The sequence below is a fragment of the Catharus ustulatus genome, chromosome 2, assembly GCF_009819885.2.
Source record: "Catharus ustulatus isolate bCatUst1 chromosome 2, bCatUst1.pri.v2, whole genome shotgun sequence".
Classification (NCBI taxonomy): Eukaryota; Metazoa; Chordata; class Aves; order Passeriformes; family Turdidae; genus Catharus; species Catharus ustulatus.
This window is the reverse complement of record NC_046222.1, coordinates 109335030-109349720: the sequence shown is the minus strand read 5'-3', so window position 1 is coordinate 109349720 and position 14691 is coordinate 109335030. Positions and strand designations below refer to the sequence as shown.

At 38.4% G+C, this 14691-nt stretch overlaps 1 protein-coding gene across 4 annotated transcripts in view; it reads left to right on the top strand.

Moving 5' to 3' along the window:
- Positions 1-14691, top strand: part of SH3KBP1 (SH3 domain containing kinase binding protein 1) — a 212591-nt gene that overhangs the window by 67418 nt on the left and 130482 nt on the right. For all 4 annotated transcript variants that reach the window (XR_004416976.1, XM_033051162.1, XM_033051163.2 and 1 more), the window contains exon 3: positions 9467-9590. Coding sequence is in view for 3 of the 4 variants with exons in the window: in XM_033051162.1 (XP_032907053.1) it covers positions 9467-9590 (124 nt within the window). In the remaining variant the exon portion in view is untranslated. The remainder of the gene's footprint in view (positions 1-9466; positions 9591-14691) is intronic.

Here is a 14691-nt window from a genome sequence, read left to right as displayed (position 1 = left end):
CCTGGATGGTGTGTCCCCCTGTTCTAGTGACAAGGTGACAGGTTTGGTTTTCCTCACCTTTTTAATAAATTTATAACAAACTTCTGCTTTTGTATTTCTCACCTACTTTGGGTAACCTGCACATAAAGATCAACAAATGTACTCACTGTTTTTCAAAGTCTTCCTTGGCGGTGTCTTGTCACAGTGTGTATGAAATGCTAAAGTGCTTGTGCACCCGGGCTGTGCCAATCACTTCTGCTTCTTCGTGCTTCCTGCCATCTGCTGTGTCTGTTCATCAGTTATGCTTTTGCTTACACCTACTTTGTGAGGCCTCAGAGAGAGGTACTGTTGTTTGAAAAAAATGGGTCAGGATGAATTGAGTGGCTTGGAGTGGCATCCAGGACCCAGCACACAGTGATTTCCTTATTTCCCTTTTTTTTATTGCTCCAATTATAATTTTAATGTCTTTCTATAATTTTAATGTGTGTTAAGTGCATTAAGGTGTAATGAATTGCTTCTTCTGGTGGTAGTGAAGCTGATCACTGATGTAACCAAGCACATCTCCAAAACCCAAACCACAAAGTGCAAAATATGTATTCTTTTTTCTTCCTGGCTTTCTCTGAGACAGGTGGTGTTTTGTGATTGTTTGTTTTTAAATGTGCTCTCCACTTTTCTTACTGTTGTATTCCTTGCTGTTTCTCATAGTCTCCATCTCCCTTTCCCCTCCACCTCCTCCATGTTTCTTTAATATTTTCTGGTAATTAAAAAAAAAAACACAGTAAACTAATTGCTATAGGTGAATATGAGCCTTGATTATATTCCTTTTGAAATGAAGTACAAAGTGTGAGGCTAAGGGATGGAACAAGATTTTCCTGAGCTAAGTGAATGAAGAAGCACACACTCATGTTCACAGCTGAAAAATTGCATAATACTCAACAAATCTAAGAGTTTTGTTAATTTTATTATAAAACACGTACTCATCTCTCTAGAAGTACAAGGCTTTCTGCATATGTAAGAGTGTAAATCCCATCCAGAACATCTTCACGTATCAGAAGGATGTACAAAAGACATAACAAATAACATAACAACCCTCTATCAATGTGGAGATTCTTTACAAGAGGAACTCGAGTTTGCTGTAGGAATCACTGATGTCAAGAAGAGGAGCAGAGGATTTAGGTGTGACACAGTGTGGCCTCCTGTGTTATGGGGGGCATTTCTGCTTGGGCATCTCAGGCTGGGATGAACAGGAGAGTTCAGACGTGGATATCACAGAGAGGTACCAGCAGTTTAGGCAGGAGCAGGTTGCACTGTGCCTTCAGTGCACAGTACTTCTGTGGTTAATGTGGAATACACTGGATGCAGGAGTTAATTTTTTCATAGCAACTGTTGGTTTGTCAGTTTATAGTAAATGTATCTGTTGCCAGTTGTTTGCATTAAATCTGACCTATTAATTTTTTTACATTGGTGTTTTCAATTGCCCCACTATTGTCTCAAATGTCTGAGGGATGACCTTTTTTATAAGTAATGTTTATAAATAAGATGAATACCAAAATTAGTATTTAGATGGTCTAAGAACAATTCTCATGACAGATGGCTATAGAAGCCTTCTCTTATGGCTTTTAAATGAATTTATGATTGTGCAGGCTGGTTCTAGGTGTACAATAGATAGTGGAGCAGTGTCCTGACATGAAGCTTTGCATTGTTCATAAGGCCCTTCTATCTGAGAAGCAAGGGTGGCACTATGGGCTTACCTGAGCAGCCATGAAAGCAGCAATTCTGGCTGTGTTCAAGTCTGTATTTGTGCTGGGAGAGAGCAAATTAGTGCATCTGTTTTATGTAACACAACAAGAAAAACAAAGGAGGATAAAGCAGGTCAGAGTCCTCACCCTAAGGTAGCTTTTCTGCTGGAGTAGATACGCTTTCAGTATGCAAATCTTGGTGAACAAATAGCACTTTTCTCTATCAAACTGCAAATCAAATAGAAGTCATGTGAGCCACAGAAATAGACTTGATTTTAAAGATACAGAAACCAAAGAGAGGCCATGGTCAGAAATAACACCAGAGCTAGGCAGTACTAGCACAAGCCAGGAGGCTCATGAACTGTAACCCGTTTGTTTTTGTTTTTTGGGGTTTTTTTTGTCACATACCTGACAGACAGCTGGGAGCATGTTTTCTATAAATTTGGGATAAGCTGATAGTGACAGAAGGAGAGAGGGTGTGGAATCCTCAGCAGTGAAACAAGAGCATAGCTGTTGTCATGGGCTCAGAGGATGTGTGCGGTCACAGTTTGGGATCTTGTGCCTCTGTTAGAAGCTGGGGGTCACTGCTACAGTAGCACAATCTCCAAACCATCCTTCCCCCTCTGCTTGGTGACAAAGCCACTGGTGTATCCTCTCACAGCCAGCTGATGGGGACATCTGAGTCTTGATCACAGTGCTTGAAGGTCCCATGTCCTCCCTCTGTGTCTTGGACCTGGTATTTGTCGTCCTAAAAAGGGGAACGTAAAAGTTAGTGATGCAGAAGCCAGGAAAATAAAAACCAGGTGGTTTCTTATTTCTCCCTGAAATGTTCTCATTTTGCTTTTTACAAAATGCAAAGCTCATGCTATGAAAGTATACTGGAGTTTAGTGCAGGCAACATCTTTCTGGTTGAACATAATTTTTGTCTTGATTCTAGTTTAGTTGCTGGGAAATTTTGTTCCAACCTTACTTCAGGATACATTGTTTATTTATATTAGAACTACAAGGTTCTTGAAAATCAGAGTTACATTTCTAACTAAGCACATTTATAATTATTCAATAACCCTTAACTAGTTTTAGTGAAAATGTCACAGGAAATTACTTAGGAGGACTAAATATTAAATTGATGTACTGTGCAGCAGAGTTTTATTTTGAGTTATTTAATATAAGTGGATAATTCAACTCATGTATTGTTTGAAGTTACAGACGCTGCTTGAAGGAAATCATGGTGGCAGTGGTCTCTTGAAATGTACAGCATGGATTTTGACAAAAGGGATTGAAGGAAGCACATTCTATATCTCAAAGGGGTCAAAATGCTCCTGACATTTCCATTGTCATCTTTTGAAAATTCAAATGTGTTGCATTGTTTCCTCTTTGCTGTATATGATTCCAAGCTCTTATTCCTGCTCCCATATTTGACTTCAAGCAGGGCACATACTATAGATTTTTGAACTGTGAAAGACTCATTATTTCTCAGCTTTCAACTCTTTCATTATGCATGTGTCCTTTTTTCAAAAGCTTTGGTTTTGATTTAATCTCTTGCTCCCAGGATGCAAGGACTGTTGTTCCCTTCATGTTGAAGCCACAGATAAATCACCTTATAGTCTGATAGTGATTTTATAATTTTTCATGTCTCCCAACAGTTTTGAGGAATGAGGCGTTGGCTTTAGGATTTTGTACCTGCACCAGCACAAAAAAGCATTTTGTTGCATTTAGAGTCATTGAAAAGGTTGCAGCAATTTCCTCAAATGTTTTCAGCTGAGTTTCCTGTAAAGGCCAGAAATGCTATAGTAAAAAACTTGAAACTTCAGTGTAGTGGAAATGGCAGAAGTTCTTGTACTTTCCTAACTGTAACTTTTGTGGCTGACCTAGTTCAACATTTGCTCTAAATTCAAGGAAGCTTTTTGACAGAGGGGCGGAAACTTCAGCAGGTAAAGACACAGAAAGAGAAGAAACTTTTTTCTTGAAATCTAATAAATGATTCAATTCTAAGAAAAAAAGCTAGTTCTTGCAAACAGCAGTATAAAAACTGTTTTCACTTTGAAAACTATTAACTGTTCTTTTTGTCTCCCTTCAGATTGACAAAGCACGTGTAATTTCAATGAGTAGCAGTTTTTTACTTACAAAAGATAAAGTGCTTAATTTATAAATTTTATATTTGGAAATAACCATTTAATAGGGTACAGGTATACTTGAATATATTGTATGTGATGCACTTTCATCACACTCTGTAATTTATTATTATTTGAAGTTTTGCCACATTGTGAAGCTGACAAGCTTAGGGATAGCATCTTTCAAATTTCCTGTGGCTTATACTGATGTAGGATAGGATTAGAGAAGATCCAAATAAAAACAGCTCAGGTAGTGTTAAGGATTTTGTGTTTCTTTGGAAGAACTATATTTCAAAATTTTCTAGAAGAAAAGAAGCTTCCCACAATGGTTTGGCTGTTGGTATCTATGCAGTGTGGTTGAATCCTAATTACAAAAAGTAGTATTTTTTTAATGTATTAAAAGGGTGTACAAATTATAAGGGTCTTTATGCCCCCATAATATCTTTGAAGTTGTGATATTTAATGGAATGAAGCTTAGTTTATTTTTAAAGTTCACAATTACTTTTTTTTCAGTATTTCTCAGGTTGAGGATGCTTCTTCCGAGTAAGAACTGCTTATCATATTGGAATCACACTGAAACCCACGTAGATGGGAGGTGGAAGCTGTCTTAAGATTTTTGGCATCAAGAGAGCATCTTCTAGGTTTAGTGGTTGAAATGCAAGGTTACTTACTTAAGGGCTGGGTTCCTGAGGCATAGCCTCTTGAAAATGATCTGCTATTAACCTGAACCTGCAGTTATCTCTGTGTGGGCTAGGCAAGAAGTGCATCATTTAGAGCCATGAAATTTATCCCAGGCAGTGCTCCAAAATCAAGAATCAAATAGTCCCAAAGATTAGGTTTAGAGATATTTTTGAAGCTGTTAGCACACTGAAAGCCTACCTCTTTGCAAGTGGGTTGTGTGAGAGAGACAGCTGCTCATTCTGCAGAAACATCTCACAGGAATAGAGAGGTAAAGAGCCGAGCACTGCACTCAGGATCTCTCTGAGCTCCTTTTCCTGAGGTTCTGTGTGGGGTTCCCATTGACATCTGTCTTGTGAATTTGGTTCTGGGAGGGGCTCTCTAGGTCGTTGAGCCTGTTCCGGACAGTGTCACCACAGGGATTCCTGGTACAGGTTCTCACACTGTGTCCCTTAGAGGAGGCTCAGATGTCTGGCTGTACCAGTCCACCCACCCTGTTCTCCTCAAGGGCAGATTGGCCCACAGTGAGTGGTGGCTGTATCTGATTAGGGTGTGAATATATCTACTGTAGCCAAAATAAAGCCAGAAACCAGTGCTGAAGTCCTGCTCAGGAGGTGCACAGATGTCCTTGCTGGGCAGGTTGATCTTTTCCCAGTATTTTAGGGCAATATAATGTAGTCAAATATCTTACCTGTCTAGTTTCTCCTCTTTCATCACACAAGCTTATTTTTCATGACACAGCAGTCTCTGAACTGGACTATTAGTTTCTATTCATCCTCCTTTACCATTTAAATTTAGCTGTTCTTGAACTACTTATGGCAGATTGAGGACTTCTATCCTAACTGAAAGCTTGCTTTCTACCTATTGGTGTATATGGAATTTCCTCTTTAAAAAAGATAATACCTGCAAACTTCAACTTGAAATCAGAACTAGAAGTAGATTTTGTTACACACTGGGGAAAGTTCCCACAAGCCACCTTTGATATGCATGGGTTTGCAAACTCATTTGCCTACTCTTTCCTCATGTGGTAGGCTTCAATTCCTTGCAGATCTGGAAGGACTGGGTTATGTAGAGAGATTTCTATAACTGATGAAGCACCAAGCTTTTAGGGCCATTGTAGTTCATTTACCAAATATGCAAGGTAGTCATGTTCAGTATATTTTTTGCAGTAAAATAAAGTGAGCTGACTTGGTATACTTATTTGGTCAGAGTTGTTTGTGTTTCCTTTCACTTAGTTTTTCAAGAAGAAATGCAATTTTGAGTAAGGCATTATGGTGTTTTAGAGTAATAATCTATTTTTTATAGCAGGTTAGAGTGGGGATAGATGTAGAGGGCTATGTCAATATTTCTGAATTTAATAGCACCAAGGGTCCCTCTGGCTGGAGGATAAGGGTGCCTGGCTCTGTTTGAGCCACAGCTGAAGAAAAGGTTTAAAATCCTAAATTCCTCAAGGGTAAGCACTACAGAAGAGAAGACAGCAAGGCAGCAGAAGCAATGTACTGGAGAGAGGAGAGAGAGGCTGTAATGTCAGCATCAGTGTTTGCTGCAGGCTACACTGGTGGGGCTGCTGAAGGCTAGGGCATTTGTTTGGTTTTGTTTGTAAGTTTTGAGTCTTATGTTGTAGACTAAGACCGGGAATTTAAAAGATGGGCAAAGGTCTTAAAGCTGGCATTGCTTACTGCAGAATGTGTGCTAAGCCACTTAGATATGGGCTTCCCATAGGGTATGAATATGTTTTTTATAAGATTTTAGCTTAGAAGGGCTGGATTGGCCTTTATTTCTGTTTAATTATTTAGGCAATTCTCCACTTTTCCTACCAATTCCCTCCAGGATCTGTAATTTCAAGCTGTTGGGGTTGGTCATGTCATGTTACTCTGGGCAGTAGCTATGAAAGATTACAGCCCTTCTTATGAGCATCAAAGGTAACAGTAATGGAAAGTAGCTCAAACAAGTGTTAGAAAGGCACACATAAAAAGAAATCCTTTGAAAATTTTGGTGACTGCAAGGTGCTGAACCTTCTGTATGAATTTCAGCTTAGTGGACACTTGGCACGTGTGTCTTCTTTTCATGAATAGTGGATGAGAAAGAAGTGCAAGACTTCTCACCCTACAAACAAATGCCTGTTTGGGAGTTGTCTTGTATTCCTTTGATTTTTTTCAGGAGCCAAACAAGGCTTTTTCACAAAGCTGTCAGCAGCAGCAAAGGCACCAGTGTCATTCATCTGGAGAATAAAGGGTACAGCATTGTTTTCTGTTATAGCAGACAATTTTCTCTGTCAGTTTTGAAGTTGCAAAAGGACTTTTTAAAATTAAAAAATATTGTACTGCTGTTGCAGAATTTGTGAATTGAGGATCTAATTACATTCTGACAAAGAATGAAAAATAGCACAATAATGACACACAGGAAGCAAGTTCTGGCAAGATGGGGTCTTTCCTAGGACGTCTTGTGGTCTTGTTCACATGAGATTGCTGTTTGACTCACAAGTTCTGTTTAAACGGCTGATAATTTTTTTAATACACAGCGAGTTTGTCACCTAGCTACAAAATAAAGGTCTGGTGATGTCATTGATTATAAATTTTCTTTTTTAAAGCTGTGAAAAAGAAGCTTTTGGAATAATGTATGTGTTAAGTCTAGTCCACTTCTTTTAGAAAGTGACATTTTCTTCTAAATGCATACAGTGTTCTTAAATTCTCACATGGTTCATTTTTTTACCAGAACTATGCACAATATTTATTCTAACAACAGCAGCATCTATCACACAGATATCACACAACTTTCATACATATATTCGCATTTGTTATTCCAGTTATTATGGGTACTGAGGAGTTGTCTTTTAAATACTATTTGAGCTGTGTAATGGCAGTAGATACAGGATTTACTGTACCTTCCATAGGCAGTAACTTAGAAAACTTTTATCTCTGCTGATGTATTGATACACAGAAAATGCTTTGGACAGATGTAGAAGACTATTAATGTTGTATAGCTAATAGGTTAGCTCTGAAATAACAATGGGTTTGGGGAAATAAAATGTTAAAAAATAATTACGAGATTGAGGTTTAAGGTGTGTCTTACAGAGAATAACTTGGAAAATCTTGCTTTTCTTGATGCTGTTCACAGATGACAACTTCAGAAACTTCAAATAGAAATGTATATTCTAAACTTTATTGCTCATGTCTGATAATCTAAATAAGATCTACAGTATTTCCTGTGTACGGTACAATGCTGTGGAGTGGTGGAAGTTGATTGTGCACTGGCATGTAGAAAGAGGACAGTGAATGTAAGAGAGGTGAGAGGAGAGGAGGTAGAGGTTTTTGTAATGGGAAGAGCTCATCCAAAGCCATCACCTGTCTCTGATGCCTGTTTAATGTAGATCTCCTCCAATTTGCAGATGACATCAAACTGGGGGAGCAGGTGATGTGCTTGAAGGCAGGGCTGCTCTTCAGAGGGCCCCAGACAGGAACACTATGGAATCCAGCAAGGACAAATACCAGTTCTTGCCCTGGCAAGGAGGAATGGTGGCAGGAATCCTCCTTTACCTGGCACTCAATCCACATCCAGAATACAGCATCCCATTTTGTGGATGGGATGAGAATTTAGCATAAAGGGAAGATATTGATGAGCTGAAGCAAGTTCTGTGCCTATGGAAGCTGGAGCACATGGTCCCTAAGGAGATGCTAAGGGAGCTGTGGGCTTGTTCAGCCTGAAAACAGGGTTTTTGGGGGGACCTTCTGTTGCATCAGAATTGTCATCCAGGAGATAGAGACACACCCTTCACAGTGATGCCTGGTGGGCAGGACAGGAGAGAGCACATGGGACTTAAGAAGGAAGTTCCAGGCAAGATGTAAGGAAAATTTTTGTCACCAGAAAATCAGTCAAGCAGTGGGCTTCTGCAGCCTCTGTCCTTTGATGTTTTCAAGACCCAGCTGCTCAAACAGCCTTGAAAAGCCTGGTCTAACCTCAGAGGTGACCCTGCTTTGAACTGAATTGGAGTAGGGACCTTCAGAGTTCTCTCACACCCTGAGTGGTTGTTTGGCTCTAGGACAAAGCTTGGAGCCAAAACTCTTTTTTGTTTCCACTTTTTTGGGACATGGTTGTAAGCAAGTGTTTCAGTGGTGTGTCAGTTACTCGTCTAGAAAGTGGAGGTTTGCTGTTAGTTTCCTTCAGTGATGTTTCAAGACAAGATATATGAAAAGTGATGATGTTTTGGATGCTTTGTCAAAGTGGGTATAGGCAGCAACAAGGTTAGGCTTTTAAAGTGTGCCTAAGAAGCGGAGAGAGAGGGTACTGAACATCTCTAGTAGTAACTGTGAAGCTGTTTTCTGGGGATTTACTTTAGTGAAACCCCCACCATATACATTTTCAATATATATTGTCAATCACCTTAAAAGGTAGTGAGCAGCAAAACGTGTCAGTGTTAGCAGCAGCTCTGACAGCAGTCTTGCTGTATGCTTCTACCAATTATGGTAGCATTTGTCATATTTTCCTAGTTAATAGCTTTTTTCCTGCTATGGGGGTTGTTTCTGTGGGCTTCTCATCAGAGGGGAAGCAGACTCAGCTGCCTTTACTTCAGGAGCACTGGTTCTGCCCTGTGTATCAAATGTGCAGCTCACAGCTTGATAAACTGAGATATCTATTTTTCTTCCCCCTCCCCTCACACCTTTCAGCTTTGGTGATCTTTACTAAGAGATTTCTAAAGCTGCCCTATAATTTTCACACAAAAATAAGGAGTTATTTTTAAAATAAAAACAATAGTGCCCATTGGAAAAGGTTACTGAAAATTGCTTTCTTTTTGTGACATTTCAACTTCATGACAGCCTTTGAGGTAACGTTAGAGCAGGCAGAGGCATGTTCATGGAAGTTTTAAGAAATCTTGAGAGTTTGGTATTTAGAATATTCTGTAATACCTTTTTTTAAATTGGTTGTTTTGTTTTCTTTTCCCTTTCTACCTTTCTTCTACAGGAAATAAAGAAAGACATGAAGAAAGAAAATATTGCCAACAAACCACCAGAGAAGCCTATAAATGAAGTTTCCAATGGAAGCCCTTTACTGTTGTCTGAGACAATTATTAGAACCAACAAAAAAGGTAAAGTATATGGACATTAAATGCAGATTAAATTCAGGCCTTCCAAAGAACAAAATGTAAACATTCTTTGTTTCTAGAAATAAAACTAGAGTCTATTTAACTGAAAAGATATAGCAGGAATAATAACAGTAAAAAAGTCTTTGTCCTCTTGGACTGGCATATATGGATGCGTGTCTAATATTTCCACATTAATTTGCACAGGCATCCCTTTCTTTTTAAGGAAATCCCTCCTCCGTACATTTAATTAAGGAAAGCTGTGTGAGGAGATTGCTAAAGCTTATTAAAATAAGGATGTGGCAGCTTGCATATATGGAGGGTTTTGCACAGGGATGTCAGTCTACATTCACATATTCATGCTTTATCTGGGACACAGAGCCCTAAAAAGGGGGTAAAAAGTGGAAAACATACAGCTTAATGCAGTAGTTTCTTGGGAAGTGTCTTTCACTGTCTTTCATTTGAGAGTGGAATGTGTGCTCTTCATGTCTGGCTTGACTCCCAATGCAGATTCTCATGTAGGGTTTTGGGTTGCTATAATGAAAGCCTCCAAATCTTCTGTGTCATTCCCTAGTTCCCAGCCTTACTTTCAGAAATATCAGAACAAAACAAAAAATTTGCAATATATGGGCAGTATTCTACTTTAGGTTATGTTTATGCTCATATTTGTTGGTGGGAGGACAACTGGGTCTGTGCAAGAGATAAACTGTAATTTTTTCTGGAGGATTCACTCGACAGTTTCTTACTTGCTGTTTTATACAGAATAATCTGCTGTTATTAATCATTGCCTTAATGTAATTTCCATTTTGGCATATCTTCTATACTGTTAGGACTGTTATGGATTTTTCCTCTTATGTATTATCAGCTAACATTTTATTTCAGCTGCAGTTTTTGAAAATTGTATGACTTACTTTAAAATGTGAAGCAGACTATTCTTTGTCTTTTGAGCTTGCAATGTCATCTTGAATCTGGAGACATGTCCAACATTTCTACTTTGGGTCATAGGTTTTTCAATAGCAGAATTAAATTACTAAGAGTTATTATTTTTCATGGCTCCTATACAGAACCATGTGAGTAGTTGGGAAATTATCTAGGGACAAAGTTTGTTCCACATTGCTTCAGCTGCTATTTGGAGAAGGCTAATAGCTGTGGCAGATGCAGAGATTTGGTTCAGTCACAAAGGGATAGCACTCCAAATATGATTCTTAGAGCACTTTCTCCCCCTCTTTCTTCCTTCTGGCTAGACGCATTAAAGGATTCAGGAGTGAAAGATTTTTCTGTCTCTAGCTGAAGAATACAAACCCTCGTATTTACTAAAAGGAGAAAAGCAAAGTCTGACATGAAGATCTGCAAGTTGAGGTAGGGTTTAGATTTGGAAGTAGCAGATTTCATATTAGGATGTTATTTCATTGGACTTGTTGGTGGGAATTCCACTTCTCATGGCCACCTGTACATCATGGCACAGTTGGTGCACTGTTCGTGTTGGCTGCTTCCCCACAGCCATTTCCATTGCTGCAGACAACACACAAAGCACAAGGCCAAGAGAGCTTCCCCTCATTTTTCCTGGGATCAGTTCAAGCATGGTGCCACAGTAGCCTTGTTTAAGTATGGACAGCTGAGCAGATAGTTACTGCTGTGTTCAGAAAGAGTTTTCTGAGATCTGTGTGACCAATCTCATTGTTGCCATATCATACTGAAGAGGGAGCCCTAAATGCCATGGGTGTTATTTTCTTCAAGTGCTCTTTCCTATGATTTTTATTAAATCCTAACTCAGTTTGTTTACTGATTACAGAATGTCACCTGGAAGACATGAAAGAGGGTACAGGGTGTTTGTATTTCATTCGTTGGTTGGTTTGTTTTCTTCTCTTTGTTGTTAGGAAGTGAGGAGGACAGGGATGCATCTAGAGATCTTTAGCCACTGTTCAGCAGTGAAAATGGAAGACAGTATGATTTATTTGCTTGGGCAGTGTAATCCTGGACAATGTAATCCTGCTGTTTACAACTTCAGAGCAGATCCAGTGACGTGGGAGTGAAGCATTCTGTGCTGCTGCATTGTTTTTATTACCAAGATGATGATAAGTGCTAGTCTACTGTTATAGTGTTGTATTGTGTAGTTTTACTACTTAACTTGGTTGGCCTAATTTAAGTGTCAGCACTTTAGCAAGCATTTACATTTTGAGGAGAAGGTTCTTGGGCTTCTGGCTTGTAGAGAGTTTTTCCTTGAAAAATATTGACAAATGTCCAACAGTGGTATTCAAGGAAAATAGCTAAGTTATTTGTAAGAAACATCTAAGTAACTAAGAGGAAAAGAATTAATTTCTGAACTAAAATGGTTTTTAGGAGCCAACTTCATATCCTGTTTTCTTGTGCTAAATATTTTCAAGTACAGTATTGAAATTAGGGGTTCTAAGAATAAAATCAGTGTAAATTGAAATAAGTGGCTGCATAATATTTATTTGCTGACAGGAGTTAAACCACAACAGTAATGGGTGTTACTACTTTGGATTACATATGTAGCATAGGAACAAATTGAAGTTGGTGTAACTCCACCAGCAGTAGCCTGCCTGGGTTATTACTTCCATTACGTAGTGAGGGTTACAACTGGTTGTCGCCATTTGTGAATCACTCAGGTTTTTGTTACAAAGGCCAAGAGGAGATGGAAGGATTTTATTTTTTTTTTTTTTGCTTTTCACTGTGGGCAGTAAAACCAGAATATGTCTCATCCTTTAATGTTTCTTGTTGACCACAAATATTAGTGACCTAATGAAATGAGCAGTAGTGACCACTGCTGTGGTGGACGTAATTTAGGAAATGCTGTTACACCTGGCCTTGATGTATTTGTGTAGTTATTTCCTCTCTTTACAGGATTATAAATATGGTCTAGAAGTCAGGGCTACGCGTAAGAAATAATGGGGTTATTTTCTAGATTTGCCACAGAGTTGCTGTGGAACTTTTGCTAAACCACTTAAACTGTTGGCCAAATTACCACAGCTACCTTCCTAGGTCAGATATTTTAATCTGTATTGATTTTTCAGATGGGCAGGGCTTTATCTTTTCTGATTTATTGCAGTGACATATCCAGATTTACGAGTAACTTCCACGTATTTCAGGTGTCTCTGCCTTAGGCTGCCTATTGGCAAAACCTGGTTTGTACTTGCCTCATTAAGATGATGAGATCTGTTCCAGCATGGTAATGATGGCAATTAACATGCAGGAAACTGAGCATTTTAATTTAGCACTGCAGAGGGTTCATGCTTCTCCTCTGTAAGGCTCAGGAGAGGAGCATTTGCTGGAGTGCAGGGATGGGGCTGGGGAAGCATGATGTGCTTCCCTGGCTGTTCCCAGGGCTGCAGCAGCTGTCTAGGGAAAAAGGCACCTCTCTGAAGCTGTGGGAATGTCAGATGTTGGTTGGCTTGCATATTCATTGCCAGAAACTGGGAGGGATCATTCTTTTGCTTCTTCCTATAGCTCATAAGCCAAGAAAATCGTTTCCTCACTATGAGTGGGTCTTTAAGTATAGCTTTTCCCTGCTTCAGACTTTTTTTTGTCAGGCATATAGAACTATTGTTCTAAAACTTTTATAAAACTGATATTTAAAAAAAAAATTAAAATAGCTCTTTTTCTATTAAGAATTGGCATTGTTGCACTTTGGTAATAGCAGGGTGCAAAGGCCTTTCCTTCCCTGAGAACGTTTTCAGATTGTTTGAAAAAAAGCATAATTATTGGTATTGTTGCAATTATTTAATAACATAAGAAAATTACAACTAGGACTTGGAACAGAAAAACACTGAAAGATATACATATTTTTTCCTAATATGCTTTTCCAACGTGGTGAAACTCCATCTCTTCCATGTTAACTTTCAAAATTTGAAAACAGATCCAAATTTGGGCAATTGTTTGAGATCTGTCTTAAATTCAGTGTGATCTTCATTCAGGTATGAGGGGTCATAATGGAAACTTGCCTTCCATAAGCTTTAAGTGTTAAATGGGCATAGCTTATTTTAGACTAGTATTGTTCTGATTTTTGAGTACCCTATTTTTAAGTATCTTATTCATTGTGCTGTCTTGTGTGTCTGGGAACAAGAGCCCACTTGTTTAGGTCAAGTTGCAAAACTGGAACTGATAGACTGTATTTTGTAAGTAAACTAACAACAATTGTTATATGAGTAAACATGTTTGAGGCAAAGATATATTGCCTTGTCAGATGTATTTGTTTTCTATAAACTGTAATTGAAGGCTGCATTGAGCCAGCAAATCTGGAACAGTTTATCACGTGTTACATGTTCTTAATCAAAGCCAAATACTGAAAGCAAGGAAAGTTTTTTCTAGTTCTCTTGAGAATTATTTAATTTACCTTCCAGCTTACATTTAAATAACAGAGAGCATTTGCATGCAACGCTAAAAGGGAAATTTTCTGTAAATAGGTCTGATGATATAATAGGTTTAATTTAGGAATAAATAACAAGTCTGTTGTATGCAAAACTGTAACTTAAGCCCATTTTTGTAAATTAGAAAAATGGGAAAAGTATTTTGCAAGAAAGATACTTCATCATTTTGTTATATTTTTAAAATTATTTGGATGTAAAAAGGCACCCCATTTATTAGAAACACAAGCTGTTGGCTTCTCAGCATATGAATGTGTTGACTCTGAATCTTATATTAAATTATCTATGTAAGCTATGATTCTGGTCATATTTTTCAACAGAAAGGGAAACTTCAAAATCCTTTTCATAAAATATTTTATTACCAAGAAGTGCAAGTAACTGCCTTTATTGTACTTGATGAGGTGTCTGACCCTCAGTATGCTCAGCTTTGGTTTTCCCTTCAAACACAGTAAGTTTGAAGGCATTGATCTTTCCAGACAGGCTTTGGTGTTCCCTTGCAAATAGTGCCAGCTTCAGAGAAATTATTGCTAGCAGGAAAAAAAAATCCCTTTCATTTTTAAGATCAGCTAATTGGTGTATAATCAGTATACAGTTTACACAAATATGCACAAGAACATACTGCTCAGCCTATTAAGGTTAAAATATGCAAGCAACATATGACACCAACCCAAAACGAGACATAAAAAATTAATGGCACAGGAAACTTGAATGTGCAAAATATT